At 54.8% G+C, this 24,095-nt stretch overlaps 2 protein-coding genes across 2 annotated transcripts; both read left to right on the top strand.

Annotated features, from left to right (window-relative positions):
* The first annotated feature begins 1,751 nt into the window (after positions 1-1,751).
* On the top strand, positions 1,752-15,794 carry TFRC (transferrin receptor). The gene is made up of 19 exons (XM_042878107.1): positions 1,752-1,770; positions 3,331-3,401; positions 4,528-4,741; positions 5,349-5,571; positions 5,739-5,882; positions 6,144-6,240; positions 6,614-6,736; positions 7,432-7,527; positions 7,691-7,830; positions 8,109-8,278; positions 8,523-8,642; positions 9,262-9,347; positions 9,474-9,537; positions 9,922-9,989; positions 10,336-10,403; positions 10,800-10,881; positions 11,741-11,962; positions 12,483-12,623; positions 12,879-15,794. Exons 2-19 carry the CDS (start codon positions 3,369-3,371, stop codon positions 13,119-13,121), a joined length of 2,334 nt encoding a protein of 777 aa, XP_042734041.1. The 5' UTR covers positions 1,752-1,770; positions 3,331-3,368; the 3' UTR covers positions 13,122-15,794.
* A 206-nt stretch (positions 15,795-16,000) lies between these two features.
* On the top strand, positions 16,001-17,776 carry LOC122184016 (glycine-rich cell wall structural protein 2-like). Its single transcript, XM_042878530.1, has 2 exons — positions 16,001-16,019; positions 16,992-17,776. Exons 1-2 carry the CDS (start codon positions 16,001-16,003, stop codon positions 17,774-17,776), a joined length of 804 nt encoding a protein of 267 aa, XP_042734464.1.
* Positions 17,777-24,095: the final 6,319 nt, after the last annotated feature.

Below are 24,095 nucleotides of genomic sequence, written 5' to 3'. Positions count from 1 at the left end.
CGCTGGGGTTGGAAATGACCACTACGATCATTTAGTCCAACTGTTGACCCATTCCCATGGTAGCACATCCTGAAGTGCCACATCTCCACTTGATGTTCTTGAACATCTCCAGGGATGATGACCCCAACACCTCCCTGGGCAGCTGTGCCAGTGCACCACTGCTCTTTATGAGAATAAACATTCCTAATATCCAACCTGAAGCTCCCCCAGAGGATCCATCCATCCCCTTTTTGCACCCTCCTGCACTGTTGGCTGCCCAGGGCACCAAGGAGGGCAATGCCCACCCATGTCCAGCAGTGGTACAGCTGCAGCACCCAGCTCTGCCAGGAGCATGAGCCCCAAAGCCAGAGCTGGGGCCACAGCTGCTCAGAGCTGGCACATCCCACCAGTGCTCCCAGCTGCTGATATGCAGGAGGCCTCTCTCCCAACAGCCGCATCGAGTTTCTGACCTGGCTAATCCCCCCCTTTATCAGCATAGGAATGTATTTCTTTTCATGAAACATAATCCTCTTTGCAATCATGTGTTCTGCCTGAGGACCAAATTTATGCTCCCATCTTTCTTTTGCAGGAGCGGATTGGAGGCAATAATCCATCCCTACCAGCTTTAACGAGCAAGGGAAAAATGAGCAGAGCGCTGCCGAGTGTGTGCACAGCAAAACCTTGAAGCAGAGTGCAGATCTGGTACTGCTCTGAGTGATGGGCAGAAGCTGGGAGCAGTGACCTTCACTCACACCCGAGCATGGAGAAGGCAGAGGAGGCTGTGGGGCGTCCCGTGACCATGGGCAGTGCTCAGAGGCTCAGTGATGGTCAATGCAAAATGCAAAGGTCACTGCAGCTCTCCTGTTGCTCCCCATCAACAGCTTGACCTTGACCCAGTTTGTGCTTTCATGAATGCTCTGTTTGCACTGCCTTTGTTTGCTGCAGATCTTCATTGCCCACAGTTATTGCCTTCACCACTCCCTGAGCCCCAGCCTGGCACTGCACTGCCAGCTGGGGATAGGCTTACCTAAGGCAGAGGTGCTTTATGGGTTCCATAAACACACTCCATACATCATTTACTACTTTCACCTTTATGCCGCTACGCTGTACCTCTCCTTAGAACCACACAACTCTGCTCCTGCCCTCTTTCAGAGGCCAGAGCTGCCCCAGGGAGGGCCGAGACAAAGGCTGGGGTGAAAGCAGGGATGAGGGCTGGCTGCTCAGAGCTGTGCAGAGCACTCATCCTGCTGTGCTCCTGTCAGCACAGCACGGTGCCATTGTAACGGCACAGCAATACCAGGTAGCACCGCGTGGAAGGCTGCCTTTGTTCATTCACATCCAAAAACGCAGCCCTGGACACGCACAAGCCTGAAGGTCCATGCCTGGTGCTCCCCAAGGAGGCAACCATACAGGGAGACAAGCACCAGGGCTGCTCCGAATGTAACGCCTCCTGCGCTGTGCTGTTGACCCACAGCGGTACGGCGGCAGAGGTTGAACCTTCCTACTGATAGCCCGTCACATTCTGTGGGAGCAGCGGTGATGGGGGGGTAAACGGAAGGCAAACGTGCACCGCTCCATCCTGACCGCGCCACCGAGCGACTAAACGGGCCGCCGACGCACGAAGACAGCCAAGCGGCAGCGGAGCGGCGCCGTCTGACGGCGGTTGCGCGCCCGGAGAGCCAATCAGAGCGGGGCATTGGGGCGGGGCGGGGCCTGCCCAGAATGATCGGCGCGGAGGGCGCAGGGAGCGGCAGTCGTGCCGCTGCGCGGCGAGCGGAGGGGGCGGCGGAGGTGCGGGAGCGGCGGGCGGGTGAGCGAGCGAGCGGCGGGGCGCGGGCAGGGCTGGGTGGGAGGGAGGAGCGGGGGAGAGCGAGAGAGCGAGCTGAGCCGCGCTCAGGTGCGGGGCTGAGCGCGGGGCGGCCTGCAGCGGGCTGGGGGTGGGGGCCGTCCGCACGCGGCTGCGCTGACCTTGAGGTGCCCGCGGGGCGACGTGCCCGCGGCGGGCGGCGTATCGGCACGGCCTTATCGCGCGGCCCCCAGTCGGGCCGAGCCCCGGCACCGCCCGCCTTTCTCTGAATCTAACCTTTTTTTTTTTTTCTTCCCCTTTTTATTTTTTTTTTTTTTTTTTTTTTTTTTTTTTTTATTTCTCCCCCTGCTGCATTTTGGGCGTGCAGGGCGGTTTTTGCTTTCCCCACCTTTCCCATCCTTGCCCGGAACGCGGGGCCCGCCTTCTGCTCATTGTCTCTGCGGGTTTTGCTATGAGCGCTGCGCGGAGGTTGAGTCAGCGGCTGCGTCCCCGCGCCACGTGCGCCCCTCGTGCTCCCCCGGCTGCGGGTGCTGCTGCTGCGAGTCCCGGCCCTCCCCACGCACACGCTTTCCCGTGGGGAGGCACGGCCTGCTGGACTCCGACCCTCTGGCCGTCGCTTGCAGCCCCTACCAGCTGCTAGCAGCTCCGCCCGCACGTGCCCCGGCTGTAAGTGAAGGGTGGAACGAGTCCCGGCCGTTATTATTAACCTTTGATCTTCTCTGCCCGAAACAATCGGCTTGTGTTGCGCGGCTACCAGGTGTAAAGGTAATCTGTGTGTGCCTAAAGACCAGTTCCAATGCCCTGCCCGTAGGGATCAGCCCGAAGCGGCTTCTCAGAGCGCTGCTTGGGGGCGTTGCGTGAGCTGGGTGGTCCCGACCCACGCTGTCCAGTCAGTACCGCACGGAGCTTCTGCCCACAGCTGTCCAAGGGAGGAGTGCTGAAGCACCGAGGAAGATGAACCAAAGCAGTTCTGGTTGCAGCGCTTACCGTGTAGAAAAATCCAGGCTATGAAAGTAACCGCAGTTTTGGGTGGCTGCTCTCGGCTGATCAAAGCAGAGGTTGCCTTTATAACACTGAGAAGAACCTGGTCACCTAGGAGATATCTTCCTATTAGAAGTGTTCCTAGGGGCTGAGAACTTGTGCTGCTTTGGTGTAGGGTGCTGTGCTGCCCCTGCTGCCAGCCAGATGCTCGTCTCCACCTGCTATTCAGCCAGACCCCGATAGACTGAGGTGCATGGTGTCTGTTGTCACAGCGCTACCTCCTGTGACCCCTTCCTAAGTGGAGATGGTCCTGCAATAGGCAAGACCCTTGGCTTTCAAGCTGCACTCCCTGCTGCCATTAGGGCTCTGTGAAAAGAGTTGCTGTGAATACGTGAACTTGCTGGTTGCATCCAGGATTAACGGGCAAGTTTGTTGTCGGTTAATTAAAACTGTGGCGTAGATAGAAGCAAGCATGTGCATTCCTCTATTGACTTGGATTTTGGGCATCTTTCGTGGTGGTAGGGGAACAGCCAGAGTTGATTTGTTGTGCTCTGAATTTCTAGGCCTTCGGTCAAGTTGGTGAGTACTCCTCCGGAAGGCAATGGATCATGCCAGAGCAGCACTGTCTAACTTGGTAAGGCATTCCACCCCTGTGCCGTTTATCAAGAGACAGGTAGTGTTAGGTGCTCCTGTGTGAGTCGTGAGACCAGCTTCCCTGTAGCTAACTGGCTGTGATAAGGTGGTGTGAGCTGCTCGGTATGGTGGGGTTATCGTTAACTGCTCTGGTGTCTTGGGTCTTTCAGGAAGCTGAAAAAAGGAGATAAACTAGGGGGGTGAGCTTTGAACAATATCCCAGGAGGAAGTACTGCTGAGGAAGCTGATTGTTTTCCTATCAGGACAACTGTGTTCTGTTATGTTACTTTGGGAGGGTAAATGCGGGGGGGAAGGTGAATTCTACTGTAAGCTCAGCCTTTGTGACGTGGGGACCTCAGGGACATGGACAAGCTTGTAAAGTGAGCCTGTGAGAACCTAGTGAGATTCAGCAGATCCAAGTGCAAGGTGCAGTCCTAGATGTATGTATGGACTGGGGGAAGAACTCAAGTGACCCTGCAGAGAAGGTCTAGAGTGTTCTGGTGGGTGGAAAGATTGATGTGAGCCAACAGAGCTCCCCAAGGCAGGGGGTTGGAACTGGATGATCTAAAAGGTGCCTTCCAACCCAAACCGTTCTGTGATTCCCCTGGGTATCTCTTTTCAGCATAGCTCTCTTATAATATTCATTGAAAGTTTAATTTAAAAATAGCCTGGGGCAGTTTACTGTAAGATTATATAGACCCAGGATGAAACTACTTGCGTCAAAGTGAATGTGGCTCAAAGGCACAGCAGTGGAGGGGTTGTCATCCCTTTCTTCTGTACGGATCAGAGTTCCCTTCTGTGCAGGTTGCACACTTTCAGGTTAGAGCAGAGCATTGCTGATTAAGGCCAGGAAATCCTGCCAGCCATTGCCATGGGGTCACATGGGAAATGTCAGTGCTGTTTTCTGTGTTGTATCTGTAACAGAGTCCAAGCTAGACTCAGACCCTGTATGGATGTTAGTCTGCCTGTGTCTGTTCAGAGCAGCCAGCGTGACTTACTGACAGCCAGGCTTGGGCTGTGCTAGCATAATTTTAGGTGGGAGACCTGGATTTAGTTTGAACATGGGTGCAGCTGCCTGTAGGCTGTTGTAGCAAACTCTTTTCCATGATATGACTGTCTTTCAACAGTTCAGTGCCGAGCCGATGTCGTACACACGTTTCAGCATTGCCAGGCAAACGGATGGAGACAACAGCCACGTGGAGATGAAGCTGTCTGCTGATGATGAGGAAGGAGTGGACATTGAAAGGCCAGAGCACATGCATGACAGTATGGCTCAGCCACAGAGAAATGGAAAGAAACTGTGCTTCCTAGTCATTGCAGCTGTTCTCCTCCTTTTGATTGGTAAGGAGGGGTGGGAAGCAACTGCAAGAAGTGGACTGTAGTACTGAACCTCTCCATGGCTGTTAACATTAGAATTTGTGGTGTTTCGGGAGGTGATTAAAGAGCCTCAATCCAGGCTGCAGCTTCTTTTCACTCACTCCTTAGAATGCCTAGCTCAGACTTGTAACATAAAATTGAAACAAAGAAGTGTGAAGCTTGACAGTGACACTGTGACTTAACTAAAGAACAAACGGGTGGCTGTGGCAAGGGTTCTGGTTTTCCCTTGATCAGCTCCTAATGCTTCTCTAGACATGTGGATGAATATCCATGCTGATCTTTCAAAAGGTTTTAACTCTGCTGCCAACCTAAAGTAAACATTCTTCTCTCTGAGTGGTGCTGGGGGGACCCTGCCAAGCACAAGATCACATCTGCATTGTACTTTCAAATGTGCCAACTCAAGCAAAATGTCAGGATGCTATTCCTGTGTGTCCCTGGGTACACCAGCTTGTTAAAAATGGTGTGAGAACAGAGATGCAACTTAACTGTCAAGCTGCTGTGAGTACGTGGTATGATGTGGAGCTGGTATGGTTGTCTTTCTGACACTCAAAGGAATCTGTATTCTCTGCAGGGTTTCTCATTGGCTACTTGAGTTATCGTGGACGAATGCAGCTGGCTGCCACTTGTCAAGATGGAAGTGGCAGGTGTGAGATGACTCCTACTGCATCTTACCTGGTGGATGGTGATGAAACTGTTGAAGAAGAGATTCAAGGACCACCTGTCATCTACTGGCCTCAACTAAAAGCCATGCTGTCAGATAAGCTGTCAGCCAAGAACCTTGGAGACCGCTTGAGGTAAAAGTTCCAGAAAGCATAACTTAAAGCTGTGGGAGAGAACAAGGGTCTTAATGGTATAGGGAGGCATGTTGGTTTTAAATGACTCATCTGACTTGACTGTGTAGACTGGGGTGCTTTAATGCAACCTGGTGCTGTGGCCTAAGCCGTGTGTATGTTCCCTGCAGGCAAAGGGCAGGCTTGGACTCCTTTGAGGCTGGTGAGGCTGAAGATTCGAACATGGCCACCTACATTCATGATCAATTCAACAGCTTCTTCTTGGATAAAGTGTGGAATGATGAACACTATATTAAGTTGCAAGTCAGAGGCAGGTATGTTAACAAAGAAGTGCAGATCTTTCTTATACATAGCGTGGATCTCCATAGCCCTGAGTAAACACAGAATTTCTGCTGAAATTGTGAGCCAGTTACACCTCTCTAAAGCAGACCTTATCTAGGCAAGCCATTGTGTTGGCTGACAGCATTGACTTAGTATATAGATTGACTTAGTATTACAAGAATTACAGAAATATGTGAGATATCTAAATATTCAGTGTGTGAAAGAATGTAACACTGTCTCCTAACTTCTAACAGCACCAAGAACAAAGTGTCCATGTTGATCAGTGATGACGAGGAGACTTTGGAGACTCCTGATGCATACGTGGCATACAGTGAGAGTGGCTCTTTTTCTGTAAGTGACTTCAGGAAAATTGAGGGATTTGTGCATGCTTGTCAGATGGTGATGTCTGAAATAGCTCGCCTCAGAATAGGCACTATATAAAGGCCTCCCCAGTTAGAGAACTGATGGGGAGGGGGTGAGGAATGAGCACACAGTTTTCTTCCTTCAGCAAGATACAGTTTAAATTTCTCTTCCAGCCCAGGAGCTTTCACAGAGATTCTGCTCCAGCAGGCGTGTTGCATGTGATTGGAGTTTACATTGCTGAGGTTGAACTGCTTTCTGTTAATGGCAGACTGATGTGTTCCAGGCTCCACAGCTTTGTAGGCCACTTCAATTGTCTTACCAGTATAGGACTACTGTGTTTATAACAGTGTTTCTGTTCTAGGGCAAACCTGTCTACGTGAACTATGGACTGAAAAGAGATATTGAGACAATACAAAAGTCAGTGACTACACTGAATGGAACCATAGTCATTGTCAGAGCTGGAAAAATAACACTTGCCGAGAAGGTAAACACTGTGTGCCCTAAAGCCTGGCCAAACATGGTCTTTTGTGGGTTTTTTTTTTTTGTTTTTTAGTCACACCTCTCTACCTCAGTTCAAGTTTTTAGAACTCATAGGTAAACTTGTTCAGCAGGTCTGGTCTTGCTTGTTTTCTCCAAGCTTCCACACGCAGGTCTGGACACAGATTGAAAGGAGCTGGTTACCATTTATGGGGCCAGTGTTCTTAGCCTCTGGCAGCCTGACTGGGATGGCCAAGCATTTGGGAAAAACAGGGAGAAGTAGGCAGTTTGGGGGATGGCAGGGTGCAGTGTTGGCTGTTATTTCTAGATGCAGCAGTAATAGGGCTGTTAGAAGCAGGACAGCCTTGTCTCCAGAACACCTCTTGCTGCTGCAGTGTCTCACTTGGCTCTTTACTAAGCCTTCATCTGCACCAAGTGTTGGCACTGCCTTCCCAGTCTGTTGCCACACGTATTGCTGTAATGTTCGCTCTGTAGGAGGTAACATGCAAGCAGTCTATAAAAGATCCAAGTCCTTCTGTACACAAGCCTGTTTTAGGCCTGCCCCAGAACTGCTCTTCAGATGGATATTTGTGGGGAGGCAGGGCTGTAGGACTCTGCCCAGCATGTGTCACTGTGTCATAGACACAGAGCTGAGAAGCACTTTGACTGCAAATGTGCAGCTAATGCTGTTTTACCCTTCAGGTTGCAAATGCCAAAGAGGCAGGAGCAGTTGGAGTCCTCATGTATGTGGATTCACTCAAGTATGGGGTAGCAGGGACCCTTATCCCATTCGGGCATGTGAGTATGTGATTGGCTTTCCTGTTTGTTATTCTGAGGAATTTTTTTTTTCCCTATGAGCTGCAAACTGTAGCTGTCCTTGTAGCTTCTAGCTCAAGCAGCACTTTGTGCCCTTGTGTGGTTGGTCTCTTCTGAGACCTGAGGAGCTTCTTGCTTTTCACAGGCCCACCTTGGAACTGGAGACCCTTACACCCCAGGCTTCCCTTCGTTCAACCACACACAGTTTCCACCAGTTGAATCTTCAGGACTACCCCACATTGCTGTTCAGACCATCTCCAGCAGTGCAGCAACCAAGCTGTTCAGGTAATGGTCTCTTCTGGCATGTGTGCTGGTCTCTCTGTTGCAGGGGTTAAGGATGGTGTTGAGGTATTACGAGCCCAGAGAGCTCCCTGCTGGTCTCTGCTGTGTATCGCAGGAAGCACTTACTGGGGCTGGCTGGAAAAATGTTGCTTGTGTCCATATCTTGTAGCTTAAAGACAGGATAGCTGGATAGTAAATGGTATCACATAGCTATCCTGATATCATGTAACTAAATGAGACCAGAGCTGGGTAATGAGTTTGAATGGGGTCTCTTTCCTCAGCAAAATGGATGGAGACTCATGCTCTGAAGATTGGAAAGGTGAGATCCATTCCTGTAAGGTGACAACAAAGCAGGACAGCAAGATAATGGTGAAAATGGATGTGAACAATTCTATGAAAGACAGGAAGATTCTGAACATCTTTGGTGCTATCCAAGGATCTGAAGAACCAGGTAATAGCAACTACATTGTGGCTCAGGCTCGAGGGGAACTTCCTTCAGTTAGAACCACAGCCCTTCTTTAAGGATTAAGTGTAAAACTGAACTGTGCTGCCAGGGAAAGGCTAAATGAGAGCAATGCACCTCATACAGAGGTTAGACTCTGTATGTAGCTCCTGGCACAGTAACTCAAAGCTGACTCTCTGATAGTGCTTGCAAAGTGAAGCTTGAACCTCAAATCTTGATGTCTCCTTTTTAGATCGGTATGTTGTGATTGGAGCCCAGAGAGATTCCTGGGGCCCAGGAGTGGCTAAAGCTGGCACTGGAACTGCTATATTGTTGGAACTTGCCCGTGTGATCTCAGACATAGTGAAAAATGGTAAATACTTGTGTTCTAATGCATGATACTGGCTTAGCTCTACGTTTGTTAATACTGGAGAGCCCAGTTACAAAATAATCTTTTAAGAAATGTGTAGGGAATCGGGAAGGCTTCTGAAAGGCTGTTTCTTGTCCAATACTGACAACTTGTCTGCAGTGAGCACTTGCTTCCAAGGGATCACCTGCTTTATCTGGTGTGGCTTGAATGCAAGAATATCCTTGTATAGCATGCACTACAAGCCTCAAATTTGAGCTGTCTATTGTACAGCCAGGCCTGAAGGTGAAAAATGTTTAAATAGTTTACCAAATGGAGGGGTGGGGGTTGCATGATGACACTTATTGCAAGTGCTCTCGTCCCCAGCATTAATTCTGAGCTCAGGCAGCTAAAGAAAGGAGGGCAAATACAGTGAGTATGGCTTCGCTATGCAGTTCTGCAGCATGGAGGATTTGGAGGAAGGCTGGGAAAAGGATATGCTTGCTGCCATTAGTGTGCACGTTTTTCTGTGACAGCTAGAATGCTTAAGCTCTGCCTGAGCAGCAGGTGATTGATCAGCCCAGGCCCTGAGTGCTGCTACATCTCCAGTGAGGAAGGCTGAAGATCTCCATCTCTGTCTTTGCAGAGGGCTACAAACCGAGGCGAAGCATCATCTTTGCTAGCTGGAGTGCAGGAGACTACGGAGCTGTGGGTGCTACTGAATGGCTGGAGGTACAGTTTCTTTGATAGGCTTCTGTTTGATGACTGCTCAGTCATCATTTCTGATTATTTTTTATTAATTAAATGCCCTGGTGTTATACCGTTACTGCTTGTCTTACAGTATTTGTTTTGTTCTAGGGGTACTCTGCCATGCTGCATGCCAAAGCTTTCACTTACATCAACTTGGATGCTGCAGTCCTGGGTAATTTGCCACTCTTTTTTTTTTTTTTTTTTTTCCCCTTGAAATCAAGTAGGACTAGAATAGTTTGACAGACATTGATTAGCCTCCAGAAATGGAAACTCTGCTCCAAATGTGCCAAAAGTGGTGTTGGATATTTGTCTGAAAGCTGGAATGACTCCATTTATCACTGGCTGAGCTGAAGCAGGGAGGTTGCTGCAGCCTGAGCTAGAAGACACTTCTAGGTCTCAGTAATTTTTGCTCTACGTATCTTGAGGAGCCTTTGGCAACAAGCTATAGATAGATTACCACCTGGGTCAAGTGATCTTTCTCAGTTGCAAGTCTGAGCTGCTCTAGTAGTTATCAGTGTGTCAAATGCCTTTTTTCTTTTTTTTTTTTTTTTTCCAGGAGCAAGCCATGTCAAGATTTCTGCCAGCCCCTTGCTGTACATGCTGCTGGAGAGAATTATGAAGGGGGTGAGTTGAAGGGGTCTCAAGCTGGTTGGGTGTGACTTACAGTTTAAGCCAGAGCTATGCTGGATTATTTTCCTTGCCAGAGCTGGCACCTTTTCAGGAGAAGCATCACATAAAGGGGCTGAAATATTCTGGAGGGCCCTGTCAGCTGGGCTCTGGGCTCTGCAGTTTACTTATTTCCAATGTGAAATCAGTAAATATCACTGTTTGGTGGGAGGTGAGTGCCTGTCCTGCATAGGGTGTGTTTGTGTGGAAGAAGGCACAGGCATAACTATGCAAGTTCTGGGGCAGATACAGCAAATTAAATAGAGGTTAGAACAAGTGCAGTGACTGTCATCTCTCTCTGCAGGTGAAGGATCCAGCACAAGGATCAAGAAGTCTCTTGGACAGAGTTGGCTCAGACTGGGTAAAAGCAGTGTAAGTATTGCCATCCTGCTCTTTGGGAAAGCAGATTTCTGTAGAACAAACTGAACAGCTTCTGCTCTTTGTGCTGGAATGTCATGCCACTGTCTGGAGCAGGCTTTACCTGTTGCAGTGGGGTCAGGTAAGTGTGAAGAGCAGAGCAGTAGCTCTGCTTAGTGCTGCCCCAGGCTGCCTGTAGGCAGTTCAGATGCTCTTTGTGCAGGGTGAGAGCCACCTTGCACAAAGAGCAGTGACCAGCAGCCCTTGGTACTTGGCTGGGACTCCTTGCCAAAATCTGTCTGGTCTGAACAGGGTAGCCCAGCTGGTTCAGTGCTTCAGCTCTAGCCTTGAATTTTTTTTTCCTGGGATGCCTAAACCAGTTGATAATGGCTCAATACTTGTCTCTTGCAGTGTTCCTCTTGGCCTGGATAATGCAGCATTCCCTTTCCTGGCATACTCAGGAATCCCAGTGGTATCTTTTGGTTTCTACAATGTAAGTGCTGTCTAACTGCATGGTGCATTCCCTCCATGGAAAGTGCTAGAGGGATATTGGTCTCCAAGATGGCAAAGCCTAGAGTGCTGTCCTGAGCATAGTGTCCATGTAGGAGCCTCTCTGGGAAAGGACATGTACTGCCATAGACCCCATGCTGAGAGGTCACATGTTCTGAATGCTGCCGCTGGGATGTGGCCTGTAGTGTGTCTTTGAGCACCTTGGATGCTTGTGTCCTATAGGGAGGGGGAACCGGCACTGTTCTGGAGGTTCAAAGGTCAGTGATGGGGAAATGAACAACACTGAAAAGATGTCAAGCTTCTGCTGCTTGAGTGGAAGATGCACTACAACCTGCTGTTCAGCAAGCAAAGTGCTTTGGGGAAGCTGTATGAAGCTGTACAGCTGGACAGAGCAAGTGTTAACACAGACTATCCAGATCTGCTTTTGTAGATTGTTGCTGCAAAAATGGCCTTAGCCAGGCTGCCAGCTGTAGAACTTGGAGCCTTTATGGTAACAGCTTCCTTGGCTTGTGAATGTTTGGATCTTACTAGTGTCAGGCTTCCTCCAAAAAATCTAAATATTATTCTGCCCAGGAAGGGTTGGAGAGAACTGTCAGCAGGTACCAAAATATGTGCTGGAGTTTGCCTGCTCACAATTTTGCAGGGAAATGGGCTAACGAACTAACAGAGCTGATTGCTGGAAGCTGTGATGGACTAAATGTAGACGGTCTGTTCCCTCTCCTGTGCTTTGAAGTTTTTCCAACCCGAATCTCACTACTTAGAGGCACGAGGAAATGGAATGTACTGGGAGATAACTCCCAGCTGGCGAAGCACTTCTGACTTCAATGTCTTTCTTCTTCTAGAAAGATGAGGAATATCATTTCCTGAATACTAAGGGTGACACACTGGAGAACCTGAGGAAAATTGACAATCTGGACGCACTTCTGCGTGCTGCTGCAGAAGTAGCTGGACAAGTAGCTCTCAGGCTGACCCATGATCACGAGCTCTTCCTGGACTTTGGGAGATACGGTGAAGAATTACTGGCATACCAGGAGAAGTTTTTGCCTTACGTTAAGGATGTGCGGGTAAGAAGGGCGCTGAGTGCACTGAATCCCTGAAGGCTGTTCTGAGGCCAGGCGTTAACAGTACTCCAGGACTGTTAGCTGCAATTGGGTGGACATCTTCCTCATCTGGATACAAGAGTTACAAGATGTGATTTGAGTAAAAAAAACAAAACAAACAAACAAAAAAAACCAATCCTTAAAAAGCAGTACAGGCAGTACTGCTGTGTAGGCAGATCTGTGGCAGGCAGATCTATCTGACGTTGCTGTGGTGGAGGGAGGAAGTGGATGTGGGTGCTGTGTTTTCTAGCCTGGACATCATCCACAGCACAGTGCAGCTTTGCATCTCGTTTGCACCTCTGCTGAAACAGTACAAGAAACTGTGGGTGGGGAGAGGCATAAGCTGTGCTCAGTGACCTCAGAAAAGACTGCCGGGAACTTGCTCTGCTACTTAATTAAACTGGCAAAAAAAAAAAAAAAAAATTCTTGGTAAGAGAGCTGCAAAAGAAGAAAATCAGGTTTGCTAACAGCTCTTCCCTCACAGGAGCTGGGGTTGACCTTGGACTGGCTGTTTTTTGCCCGTGGTGACTTCCAGCGAGCTGCGGATGCACTGAGGAGAGACATTGCAAACAGCGACAGGGAGAACAAGGTCATCCGCAGAGCCCTGAATGACAGGATCATGAAGGTAGGTGTCTGCAGCTGGCTTGCCTTTCCTTATGAGGTGAGGGCTGGCCAGGATGGGCTTTGTACTTGGAAGCTGCAGGTGCTGTACTAAATGTTAACGTGACTGACTTCTGTGCTTGCTGTCAGGATCTGGCCCTGGCAGAGCTGCTGTAGGGAAGGGCTGGGTGCTGATGCTGGAGGGCTGGTGATGGGGCAGATCAGAAAAGAAAAACTTGGGAGGTGAAAGTATGACACTGAGTTTGCATCTCTGTTGCAGGTGGAGTATGACTTCCTGTCACCATACCTCTCACCAAAAGATGTTCCCTTTCGCCACGTCTTCTTCGGCAGAGGCACCCACACTCTGCAGAGTCTGGTGGAGCATCTGCAGCTGTTGAAAACCGGCAAGAGCGACGTGGATCTGAACTTGCTGAAGGAGCAGCTGGCCCTAGCAACGTGGACCATTAAAGGGGCTGCTAACGCCTTGGGAGGTGATATCTGGGATACTGACAATGAATTCTAGGCACTGCAAACACCTGGTTAAGGTACAGGGTTAGGGAAACCCACTCCCTACCATGGCGTTATTTTTCTGTAGAGGGTTTTTGTTGGTTTTTTTGTTTTTTTTTTTTTTTTTTGGTGACAAATCTTTTCTTGACCAAAGTTGAGCATAAAATTTAAATCTCACACAAATTCATATGAGGCAGTTCTAAAGCAGGTACTAAAATTATGATGATATCTCTGACCACAGTCAAACTTGTCACCTGCTGCTGCTTGTGGGGTTTGCTCTCTGGTGTACTTGAGAGCTAACAGCACAAGAGAATCCTGAACCAGTACCTTGAGTGGGAAGGTACTGTGTCTATCTAAAATTCTTTTATTGTTGGCCCCCTAAATGTAGTGACAGGGCAGGGAATGGATTCCTCTGACACAGTAAGGATCTCTTCTCTGGCCAGTGAGCTGCAGGCACAAACCTATGGTTGAAGAATTAAAAACAGCAGCCTGTAAGTGCTGGGTTATCAGCAAGCTCTGAAGTGCCCGGCCTGCCTTTACTCAGCAGCAGGGCTCCAATGACATCTTGGAGGCTTGCTGCTACAAGGGTAGGCCTCAATACCCAGGAAAGATAACCCAAAGACTGTTGTGCCCCCCTTTTGTGTTCCTAGCTGGTACCTCCACGAGTCCTGCAGCATTAGAATCATAGAATAGAGTCATTGAGAGCCAGCTCTAGGCTGGCACTTCAGACCTTGCTGTGCTGGGGCCTTTTGCAAAGCAGAGTCTCTTGCTGGCCAAACTCTGTTTGGCTGATGCCATTTTGCAGGATGGCTCTTGTTTGACACTGAGATATTTATTTGTTTATTTATTTATCAGTGACAGTGTTCACTATAAATGGTGCGTGGGTTTTTTTATAGAAGATAATTATCGGAAGCAGTGCCTTCCATAATTATGACAGTTATACTGTCGTTTTTGAATAAAGCAGCATCTGCTATTACAATCAAACATGATACTGGAACTTTGCATTTAAAACAATCCAAACAAGCCCCCCCCTAAATTTTGTTTTTAAACCTGGTAGCAAGTCTCTGGGTTGCACTTGCAAATGATCCTTGAAATGCTGGAAAACAACTCAAAATTTGGAAATTTTGGCTCCCCAAGGTGTCTTGTGCCGCTCTGTGGGCTTAGGACTCCTCTTCTTCCCTGTTTCTGGAAGCCTTGTGCTCGTGTGGTGGCACTGCTCCATGGAGGGGCAGAGCACCCTGAGCAGGGCTCGCTGTGCAGCGCTCACCCCATCCACTGCGCTGCACACAAACTCATCCCCCGGATTGGGCATTGGCCCTATTGGCAATGGCAGCTTCCTGCAGACTTCCAGTACCTTATGTATCATGAAACCTAACTGACATTATCGGGGGCAGTGTCTTCCATAATGTGTAAAGAACAAGGTAGTTTTTGCCTACCACAGTGTTATATCGGAGGCAGTGACCTCCATATGTTGCACTATGGGTGTACGTAATTATCGGGGACAGTGTTTCCCATAATTGTTTTATGCTTATCATGAAATGTCATCTGCAAAGCTTGATGGTTAGTATCTAACATGGATCAACTTCCTGCAGTCCTATTTTTTTTCCACTCTCCTGTGGTGATGCAAATACGAACTTCAATCTGTTCCGTACTTCTGTAGACTCCTTCTCTGTAGGCTGAACTCGTTCTAATAGCTGTGCTGTTGTGAAGTTGCTTCTTGCCCCAAGTAACAAGACTGGGGCTGGGATGTTAGTGAAAGGTAGAGTAGTTAGCAGTAGTTTGTGTGTTCTGTGCTGTTGTAAACTTCCTTCAAACCGGTCACAAAGACATGATGAACTCAAGGTGAATGTAGGGGTTGGGGCTGACTGCTGGCTGGAGGGCTCAGGCTGCTGCTTTGGGTGTGTGTACTACTACAGAGAACTCTGCCTGCTTTGGTTGATGCTGGGGTGCACGCCTGGAGAGGCTGCTTGCTTCTGTCCTGGGTGTTGCTGGAAACCTTAGTCATTCCTTTTGGGTGCTTTTGGGAGAAACACCTTCCTCGTGGTGCTGCGCTGCTCCCTGACCCGATGCTGAGCACTGTTGGTGTTTGACATCTGCAGATTGCCAGGAGGAAGGTGTCAGGCAGCATCTAGCTGTGTACTTTGTTTAGGAAAAAAAAAAATGTTAAAAATCATGATAATTTAAATCAAGAGTGTTACCTGAGGCCCAGCAGTAATGCCTGAAGGATGTGCAGTTGGGTGAGAGACTCCATCCTCCACAAAGGTCGGGCACAGGTGCCCACTACTTGTGCAGTGAGCTCAGCCCATGTGAACGGAGGGGCTCTGTTTGCATTCATCGGAAGCTGGAAGCCTGCTGTCCAGGTGCAAGTCCCAGTGCTCATCCTTAACTGCCCTGCTGTCTCTGAGGCATGTGCACAACCCTGTGTAGCTGTTTCCTAGTGACACTTCTCCAGATGGCATTTAAGAGCTTGCTGTCTGTGACTCCTTGCTGTAGCACTTGCATGCATCTTGATGTCAGACTTAAGTGTGTGCTTTGCAGCCAGCAGAGAAAGATGAAACCTGGAGAGTCAGGAGCCAGCACAGCCGTGCCTGCTGCTGTGGTGGGGCTTGTGTCTGACTTGGTGTGGGGTGTTACTGTCTGTATCGAGGTTACCTGCTGTCTGCTTCAATAAAACTTCTGAAAGATTCAACACTGAACTCCTGTGGGTTCTTGATGCTTCTGTTGCCACTGGTGGGCGGCTGGAGACAGGCTGCTCTCCTGGAGCTGTAACTGCATACAAGCTCCTGGTACCCCCACTGCCACCTTGGGGACTTCCCAACTTCACCATGCTGTTCTGCTTGGAGTGCTCAGAGTGCTGTTTCTCTCCAGGCAACTGGGCTGAGGATGCAGGCAGTGATGTGGAAAAGTGATGGATGTGAGCTGCCCCCCTCCCTTCATGGCTGCTGCTTCCCACTCACCATGTTAAAGTCACAGGATAGCACAAGGTGGAGGGGACTCACGAGGATTATCAAGTCCATCCCGTGCCTGTTTGTGGGACCACTCAGAAATCAGACCTTGAGGCCTGGGAGTGGATGACAGATGCCAGTCTTCCCATCCTTGGCCATGCCTGTGCCCTGGAAGGCCATAGCTGGCTGCTCTCTACATGTGTAGTATGGGGCTTGGGTGCTGCTATGTGATGTGGGTGGCTCCCTCTGCCCTGTCCTTGCACCTCATAACCTGAGGAGGGTCAGTGCCTGGACTAGGTCTGCTCAACATCCTGGAGTGCTGCATCCCCCACCAAGACAAAGGTGTACAGCCTTCTTACTGCAGGACTTCCCATTGCAAATGTTTTACTGGGTTAGGATGCTCAACTTTTCTGTGCTATCTTCTCTGGTCCTTCCTGCCAGTCTCACTTAACCGTGTCTGTGAAGCAGGAAATACAATCACAGAACTGTTTGAGTTGGAAGGAACCCTTAAAGGCCATGTAGTCCAACTCCCCTGCACTGAACAGGGACACCTACAGCTCCATCGGGCGCTCAGAGCCCTGTCCAGCCTGACTAGAGAGGCAGTGCATCCTCCCATTAGCAGGCTCTGGGAGGAGGCAGCTCTGCAGGCACCCTGCCTGCCGTTTCCCCTATCAGCCTGGCAGCGCTCCTGTCCCTGCAGTGACTGCAGAGCCCCGGGGCCGCAGTGCTCGGGCCGCGCAGCGTGTGCCGCAGCAGGAGGGTGCGCCCCTCGACTCCCCCATCTGTCCGCGCCTGCACCTGTCCGTGCATCCATCCATCATTCCACCCTTCTATCCATCATTCCACCCTTCCACCCATCCGGCCGGGCCCATTCACCCTGTGCCTATTCCCGCCGCCCCGTGCACCCCCGCCTCCTCCCCTCAGCCCCGCCGTTACGTAAGGCGGCGGCGCGGCGCCTTTAAGAGCGGGGCCGGGCGGACGGCGCGCCGCCCCGGGAGCTCCCGGCGGAGGGGAGGCCGGGACCGGGAGCGGGACCGGGACCGGGAGCTGCCGAGCGGAGCCCCCAGCGCTGCGGGGCCGGCAGGGCACCATCCGGGGGCCGGGGGTAGCGGAGGGCGGGGGGCTGAGCCCGGGGGTGCAGGAAGGGGGCGGCGTGGCGCCGGGGGTGCAGGAAGCGGGGGGTTTGGCGGAGGGCGTGCAGGAAGCGGGGCTGGGAGCGCAGGGCCAGGAGCTGGTGGCCGGCGGGAGGGAGGCGGAGAGCGGCGGGGCCGGGGGCGGCGCGGGGCGGCCGGGGCAGTGGCAGCGGGTGGCGCTGGGGGTGCGGGTGGGGCTGCAGGAGCGGGGAGAGCGGGCGGCCCCCGCCGTGGGCGTTAAGGCGGCGCGGAGACCCCGCGAGCAGTGGGGGAACGGGGCGCGGAGGGCGGCGCGGGGCGCGGAGGGCGGCAGCCCCGGGGCGCGGCGGGGGAGGGCGGGCGGGCGGGGGGTGCAGGAGCGCGGCCCCAAAGCGCGGCAGGAGCAGGGCCTGAGCCGCCGGGCGCAGCAGGAGCGCGGGCAGCGCGGGGAGGGGGGCAGCCCCCCGGGCAGAGCCCGCTGGTGGGCCAGGAGGGGGCGGCAGGAGGAGGGCGAGGCGCTGCGCGGGGTGCAGGAGGAGGGTGAGCGGTACCGCGGGGAGCAGGAGCAGCCCCCCGGCACGTGGCCGCCCCGGAGGCGCGAGGCCGGCGTGTGAGGGCGGAGACCCCCCCTCCGCCTCCCCTGCCGCCCGGCATGGTGCCTGCAGCGCCGGGACGCCGCGCGGGATCGGAGGCCGCGAGCCGAGAGGTGAGGGCGATGCGGGCCGGGGGCCGGGATGGCTCGTGGGGCAGCGGGCTCTGGGATGGCGCGTAGAGATGTCGGGGTCGGGCACGGCACGTGGAGGCGGTGCTGCGGCGCTGGCACCGTGCCCTGCGGCACTGCGGGGATGCGGGCGCTCGGCCTCCTCCGGGGAGCTGTGCCCCGCGGAAGGTTGGCGTCGCGGGCGCAGCTCCGCTCCGCTCTCACTCCTCCCCGGCCCCTGGGAGCTGTGCGCGCTGAACAGAGGATCCTTGTGCTCGGGGCATGGCCCCCGGCTCGGGTGCGTCACGCGGCGCGGGGACCCTCCGTCCCCAGCACGGCCGCATCGGGGCAGGTTTGTCCCACTAAAGTGCTCGAGACGTGTTGGCTTGCTTTCAGCCTCTTTGTTTTTAAGTGCTGCAAAACTTAATCCCGACGGTGCCTCGCTGAGAGGACCCTGCCCGGCCTGCTATCCCGAGGGGGCAGTCGGTTGCCCGCTCCCCTGGCCCAGACGCGGTGACCCTGGGCACGGGGTTCCCTGGGGCCATGCAGCACCCAGGGCAGGCTGAGACACGGCCCGGCGCTGCGCTTCCCCACGCGCTCACCTTTGCGGAGCCGCCCCGGCGCAGCCCCTGTCCCTGCCTGCTGTCCGGGCACCGTGGGTCTCCTCCTGTGGGGTTCCCATAGGCGCACCCTTGCTGGGCTGGTTTAGTACGAAGCAAGTGGGAAACGGCATCTGCTTTGGTAAAACCCTGCTGAAGCTGCAGCCTGTGTGAAGTGGCACCTTGGTGTGCAGGAGTGGGACTCTTTGTGGAGAGAGTCTGCGATGTAGCCCACCCCCCAGATGACACCGAGCAGCTGTGGCCCCACACGAACCCACCTCGGGGTGCACGTTGGGGGCTTGGGCTGCGCAGCCTATTTGCAGCCCCTCGAGCAGCCCGAGGCCTCGTTAGCTTGGTGTTCATTGGCCTGGTGCCGGTGGGACTGTATGGGAACAGCTTGGGGCCACTGGTGCCCCCGCTCCACTCCTGCTGCTGCCTGGAGCTGGGCATGGGGGTGGCGGCTGTGACTCAGTTTCCCCTGGGAGGCCCCTGGGGTATAGGCACGGTGGGAAGGAGTGGGCTCTCAGGTTCCCTGTGGCTGAGCCGTGTGGGGCTGATCCACCTGTGGAGCCTCACAGGGAGGGGGTCAGCTGGGTGCTTGTCCTTGGGGCACTGAGGGTGGGGATGTCATGAACCCCATCCTGTCCAGGGCCACTGAGTTTGTCTCTGATTTGCAGGTGGATGTTCCTGGAGAGCATCATCCACTGATGTATTTCAGGGATGCTCTGAGAAACAGCACTCTCATTGCACTTTCCTCAAAGTGGAGTGGGTTTGGGACTGGAGACGTCTTTGCCCCCAATGCACCCTCCCTCCCTAAAGCACAGGGAGGAGCTTTCCTTCTCTGCCTCCAGCCCCTGGCAGCACCCAGGCTGGAGCAGAGCCCTTACCCTGCGGCACTGGGATGGTGCAGCAGCTGCAGATGGAGGAGAGCTGGGGGGCAGCGGTGTTGGGGAGGCCATGCCTGCAGGGAATGGGGCTGTGCATGCAGGGGATGGGGCGGCTGCACCTCCTGCACCACCGGTTCCTGCAGGTGTGGTGCTGCAAGAGCGGGCGAGACCATGCGGCTCCATCCCCTGCTGCAGCTGAGGGAAATGCTTCTTTGGGGTGGGGGCAGCCCTTGGTGTGGGTGTACAGGGTTTTGGGGCAGCATGAAGGGCTGTCTCTGTCCCTCTGTCCCCAGTGTCCCTCTCAGTCCCAACCTAATGCAAGCAGAGGCTCCCCTAGGTGCCCTGTGCCCTGTGGGGTGCCCAGCCACCCCCCTCCAGCTGTACTCTGGGCTGACTGCGATCCCGCACTGAGTGAGCAACACCAGGGGGCACTGCTCACTCTACTGCCTGGCCCATTAGGCTGCCACCAATTAGTGCTAATGAGTAGCCAGGTGCTCCGTGGTCTGGCCAAGGTGCCGCTCTGCTTGGCACCGAGGCCCCTTCCCAGCTCTGGGCACGTGGGGGCAGATTTGGGATTCCTGGACATGACTAGATGCTGTACTCATGCTGGGGATGGGAGGACTGTGGGTACAGAGAACCCCTGTGCATGAGGTTGGTGCTCCATGGCCAATGTGCCCCCAAGTACAAGCACATCTCCATGGCCAGCGTGCTGTGGGTGGGCATTTTGGTGCTGCCCCTGGGTTTGGTTCTGTGGGGTTGTCAGGGTCCCATCTTGACCTCTCCTTCCCCAGGGCACCCTATGGGCAGTGTGACCAGAGCTCTGCAACCCCCATGGCTGCGTGGGTGAAGCCGTGACACTGTGCCCCCTCTGCGTCAGTGCTGGGCTCGTGGGGACGCTGGGGCACAGAGTGGTGCTGCCAACGGACCTGAGCTGCACCGCCTGCCCCAGCACAGGTAAGAGGAGTGTGGGGGCTGCCAGGCAGAGACTGGTGTTGCGTTGGGTTGCCCAATTGCAGGGGGGGTCTCTTGGTGGCTCAATCCCTGGGGCGGTGATGCTCAGTGATGCCAAGCCCAGTGCCATCATGTGGCAGTGCTGGATTGTGCCTTGTGCTCTCTGACACTGCTCTGGACATGGGGCTCTGGATGGGTGCTGAAGGGCTGCTTTGCTGGAAGTGCCTACAGCTGATGCATGTGTCCTTGCCTCTTTGCCTGGCTGCTGTCCTGTGCCTCTCCTGCCTTTTTGTGCCAAAATGCAGCCAATTGGGCCCTGAAACCAACCAGAGGAAACAGAGCCAGGGATGAGATTGGGTCACAAATCCCCCTGTGCACCCAGTTCTCCATATTCCCACCACCCTGGGGATGCATTCCAGACCGGGGCTGGGTCCTACTTGTGGGCGCAGAGATGGGGAACAGCTCCTGTGGGCGATGGGCTGCGACCTGACATACGGAGCGGATTTAGCAGAGGAAAGAGGCTTAGGGAGAGGATTGGGGTTGCACTGGGCTTTGTCGGGGCAGGGGGGGCACTGCTGGGCTGTGGACACGTCCACAGGCTGATGGCTGCGCAGAGAGCAGGAGATGCACTGGGGCAGAACCAAACCATGGTGCTGGGCTCCAGTGGCACCGAGCCCACAGCACAGGGGCACCCAGTGAGCCGGCCTCGCCGCCCGCCCCCACCGCGGGTGTCAGCATTGCTCCGTGCCGGCCCTCCGAGATGTCCCAGCGAGCCATGCCAGCTGCCAGCAGCAAGGAAGGCAGAACACGCATCGGTATGGGGACACCGCGCTGGGATTCAGAGGGGGCAAGAGGCAGCACAACGGGGGAGTGGGGCACCGACATCCTGCAGGTGTCCCTATGTGTGTGTGTGTGTGCGTGCGTGGCTGCACTGGAGCAGCCAGCCTGCTGAGTGTTGTCACTGCCATTTGGGGCCACCCCTGGGGCCCCGCCAGGGCTGAGCAAACCAGCCTAGGGCACAGCCACTCGTGCCACTGCTGGAGTCGGTGACATCACTTCCAGGTGACACCGCTGTCAGGAAGGAGGCAGGCAGGGTGGTGAGCGTCAGCCCTGATGTGACAGTGAGCGGGGCAATGTGCTGCACTGGAGGTGAGTGGGAAACCCCTGCCTCAGAGCTCCATGGGGAGATGGAGTGGGTGTGGGGGATGCTGCTGCCCTGCTCCTTGGGGACATCGAGAGGGATGTGGGGGCAAGGATGACGCTGGCTTGCCTGGAGCAATGGGGAGGTCCGGTGTCCTGTGGTGGGGAGGATACTTTGTGGTCAGTGTGACTGTCACTGCCACAGTGGCCGTGGTTTTGGTGGGAACCCCCTGGGGTGATGCTGTGCACCTGCTCCAGACTGCTCTTGCTTTGGGGGTTTGGCTGAGCCGCAGGTCCATGGGTGCTGGGATTGGGTTTCGGTTCACAACCCACAAATGGGTTTAAGGCTTCGTGCCATGTGCATAGCTTGTCCTGGCTGTGTGGAGTGACCCTGGGACTCAGACCCTGCAGCACTGCTCCACTGGCACTGGGTGAAAGTTCTTTTGGGGGGGTTGTATGGGCAGTGTGGCTGGGGCCAGCAGGAAGGTGGCATAGCACGTGCATCAGTCACAGCGGTGACGCCGGCGGGGCTGCGCGCGGAGGTGGCTGTTGCTCCCACGCCCCGCACCCGCGGGCTCAGCTTGGTGCTGAGCTCACCTCTGTGGTATGGCAGGAGGGGCCGCCGAGAGGCCATTGCCCCGCTGGGTATGGGGTGTGCTGGGAGATTGGAAGCAGGATGGGCTTGTGCCCCCTGCACTGGAACCGTGGGATCATCTTGCAGCTTAGCCGGAGTTGCGGGTGCAGGGGAGGGGAGGGGGCAAGGGGATGGGAAGGGAGAAGCTGTGGGGGGGGGTGTCGCTGTGGGCAGAGGTGGGGTGTGTAGTGTTTCTAGGAGGCAGAATGGGATGTAGAATGGGGTGTCATGCTCTGTGGCATTGGACCAGGAGATGGGGTGGGCGTCGTACTGTGCAGTGGTGGCACCAGGACCCCTTTGGTCCTTGGGGCTGTATGATGCCTCCAAGCACAGGCAGGTGTAGCGGGGCTGCAGAGCTCTAGGCCCCGCCTCCTCCCCGTCTTGCGGCTCCGACTCAGCCCCCTGTAAGCCCCCCTGCACCTGGGAGCTCCGATGGGATAGTGACAGGTCCCCATCCGGGGGGGTGACACAGCGCCGCTCGCTCCTGCTGTGACTGCATGTGATGTTGGAGGGCTGCAGGCACGGGCAGCATCTCAGGACCACCCCCAGCTCTGTGCTAGAGGTGGGATATCACAGTGTATCCTTGCCGCATGCTCCCCCATCACACCAGGGCCTGGCTACGCTCCCTGCCCTGCTGAGCTTTGCGCCAGTGCTGCGCAGCAGCCATCTTCCCCGCGCATCCCTGCCCCCTCCTCCCACACCAGGAGGGATGCTGGGGATGCTGCGGGCCCCCCCCTCCCCCGCGGCCCCTGGGATAGGCACGGGACCTCCATAGCCCCCACCCCGCCGGGTGGTGCTCCCCGCTGCTCCCCTCTGCCTGACGAGGGCTGCGCAGTGCCAGCCGGGGGGAGACAGAGGCTGCGGTGATGCCACCGCCGATGCCCCCGCCTCCACGCTCGGGTACCGGGGGGGGCACGCAGGCTGCGGAGCTGGGAGGAGAACAGCAGTGCCACGGTGAGGATGGGTACCCGGGGGGCTCCTCGTTCTCTCTCCCTCCCCTACGCGTCCATCCTCCCCCCTCCCTCTTCCCCTCCATCACCGCGGTCACCTTCACCCTCTCGCTGTTTTCCGGAACTGCAGCAACTTTCTGCCATGTGATCCCCTGCCCGGCTCCAACCCTCGCCGCCCCCAGGCAGGCGCAGAGCCCCCCAACCGCCGCCGTTGCCATGGGCGAGAGATGTGACTACCAGCGCCTGAGCAGCGCCGAGGAGGAGGAGGAGATGCTGCCCGCCCTGCCCCACAGCCTGTCGGACAGCAGCGGGCTGCGAGCCCCACGGATGGGCAGCAGTCGCCCGGGGCTGCCTCCCCAGCAGGACGTCACTCTGGGCATGGCGTGCCGGCGGGTCAGTGCTGGGGGAGATGGGGGGAGCAGTGGCACGGCCCCCATGGCGTCCCCAGGGTGCTTGTGGATTTGAGGCTGGCATGGCGTAGGGGGCTCACGATGATGCTCCCTTGCATGGCATCTCCCCATAAATTGGCATGGGGACAGCAGTCACCCTGCGTGGCTGCACTCCTTCCCTGCTGCGTGGGGAAACTGAGGCACGGGGCATGTGGGTGGGGGAGAAATTGTGTTACTGAGGGACATGCTGGGATGTGGACCCAGGTGTTTTCACACAGGCGTGCACTGTCCCCTCTTGGTGGCACGGTGTGAGCCTTGCTCAGCTGGTGCTGGCACCGCGTTGGGCACAGAGGGGCTGCCGCAGGACGGGCACGGTGCCCAGCACAGGTGGCTGGCAGCCACGCAGATGGCCATCTGCAGCGGCATGGACCCGTGTCCCCTTCCTGGGGTCACCCTGTGCAAATCGGGTCTGTCCCTTCGCCCCCTCCCCCCCCCCCTCCCATTCGCAAGGCGTTGGCTGCATGTTGGTACCACTCGCTCAGTTTTCCCTTATGGGAGCGAGGGGTGTGGGGTGCAGGGACGCGGGGAAAGGGTCCGGAGGGGGGTTGGGATGTGTTTGTGCACCCCCGCTTGTCACCTCGGGAGGGCGCGCGTCACAACCGCGCTGCGTGTGCCGCCCGGGG

The sequence above is a fragment of the Lagopus leucura genome, unplaced genomic scaffold (genome assembly GCF_019238085.1).
Source record: "Lagopus leucura isolate 7727_CA_CO unplaced genomic scaffold, USGS_WTPT01 Super-Scaffold_100021, whole genome shotgun sequence".
Classification (NCBI taxonomy): domain Eukaryota; kingdom Metazoa; phylum Chordata; class Aves; order Galliformes; family Phasianidae; genus Lagopus; species Lagopus leucura.
The sequence above is the reverse complement of the archived record's forward strand: the minus strand, read 5'-3'. Positions and strand labels throughout refer to the sequence as shown.